Source organism: Trypanosoma theileri (assembly GCF_002087225.1).
Source record: "Trypanosoma theileri isolate Edinburgh chromosome Unknown TM35_Tth_60_V1, whole genome shotgun sequence".
Lineage (NCBI taxonomy): Eukaryota > Euglenozoa > Kinetoplastea > Trypanosomatida > Trypanosomatidae > Trypanosoma > Trypanosoma theileri.
In genome coordinates, this window is record NW_021639902.1 from 30,364 (window position 1) to 31,617 (window position 1,254).

The window sequence follows — 1,254 nt, forward strand, 5'->3', positions numbered from 1 at the left end:
AACAACACTCAGCAGCAAAGTCAGCAAACAAAATACACGATGCAACATCCTTTCGGTAAGAGTTTTTCTTCTTACTTTACGTATCTAAAACAAACAATAAAGAAAAAAAGAAACAACATAAAAACAAAATAAACAGACACATACATACATAGACAGAGGAGGATAACACCACAAAAGATTCCCTCACACAAATCAAGAAAAAAAGTATAAACAATAAAAAGTCCAACAAATGGGCACCACACAAACAAGAACCAGCAAAACCATTAAAAAACAATTAAACAATTGAGCCCAATTTACCCAGTAAACACAGAAATACATCAATTATGGGTGTAAGTCTATATGTGTATATATACGCAATTATAAATATAAATTCATCCGTTATTATTATTATTTCTTTCCCTTTTTCCTACTGCAAAAAGCATTTCATCATCATTATCACAGTGCAAGCCCAGTCACACACACACAATGGAGTAGCAATAATAATAATTATAGGATAAACACAGAGAGCAAAAAACACACAAAACACGTTAACATTAAGAAACAAAGGAAGAAGAGATAATCCCAAAAGGTGGAAGATAAGTTAGACTGTAGGGATACATGCAAAAAAGAAAAAGAAAACAAAGGATGACCTGAGTCACAACACCACCACCATTAGCACAATCAGCATACAAGAATACAGGTCAGTGTAACCACAATCAGTAGTGGTACACGCATCCACACAGAACTGCTGATACTGCTGCTGCTGTCTGCATCACCCTTCTTGTTGTTTGTGAGTTCAGGAGGAAGTGTTGTTGTGATGGTGGTATCTGTGGTAGGTGATTCCTCATCACTGGCTGTACTGTCAGGTTCCTTCGCTGACTCACTCGCTGCAGTTGTGGCGCCATTCGCGGTTGAAGTGACAGCACCAGTAGCACTCTCCGTATCTGTTCTGGTAGAAGAAGGCTGTTCTCCTCCACTCTCCACGTTTGGTGGGATTCCACCTGTCGCCTTGTCGCTGTTTTCACCTTGACCGTCAATTGCAGTCGGACCACTAGGTGCCTCACCAGATGGAGAAGGTACTTCACTTCCACCAGGTTTACTTGAGTCACCTTTAGGTACATGAAGATCTTCTGCATCAACTTGTTCCGGTGAAGTTACCTTAATTTGTTCTTTGGACGGTGTCCCAGGTTCCGCAGGAGCACCTCCACTTTCCTTGTCTTTTATGGTTTGTGATGTAGTGTTATTAGGGTCTTCTTCTTCTTGAACCACTTCTTC

The 1,254-nt window shown here is 40.1% G+C and overlaps 1 protein-coding gene across 1 annotated transcript; it reads right to left on the reverse strand.

Moving 5' to 3' along the window:
* Nucleotides 1-660: 660 nt before the first annotated feature.
* Nucleotides 661-1,254, reverse strand: TM35_000601150 (uncharacterized protein; the record flags this gene model as incomplete). The annotated part of the gene is made up of 1 exon (XM_029030948.1): nt 661-1,254. A coding segment is annotated over one exon (594 nt), but the record flags the coding sequence as incomplete, so codon positions are not given.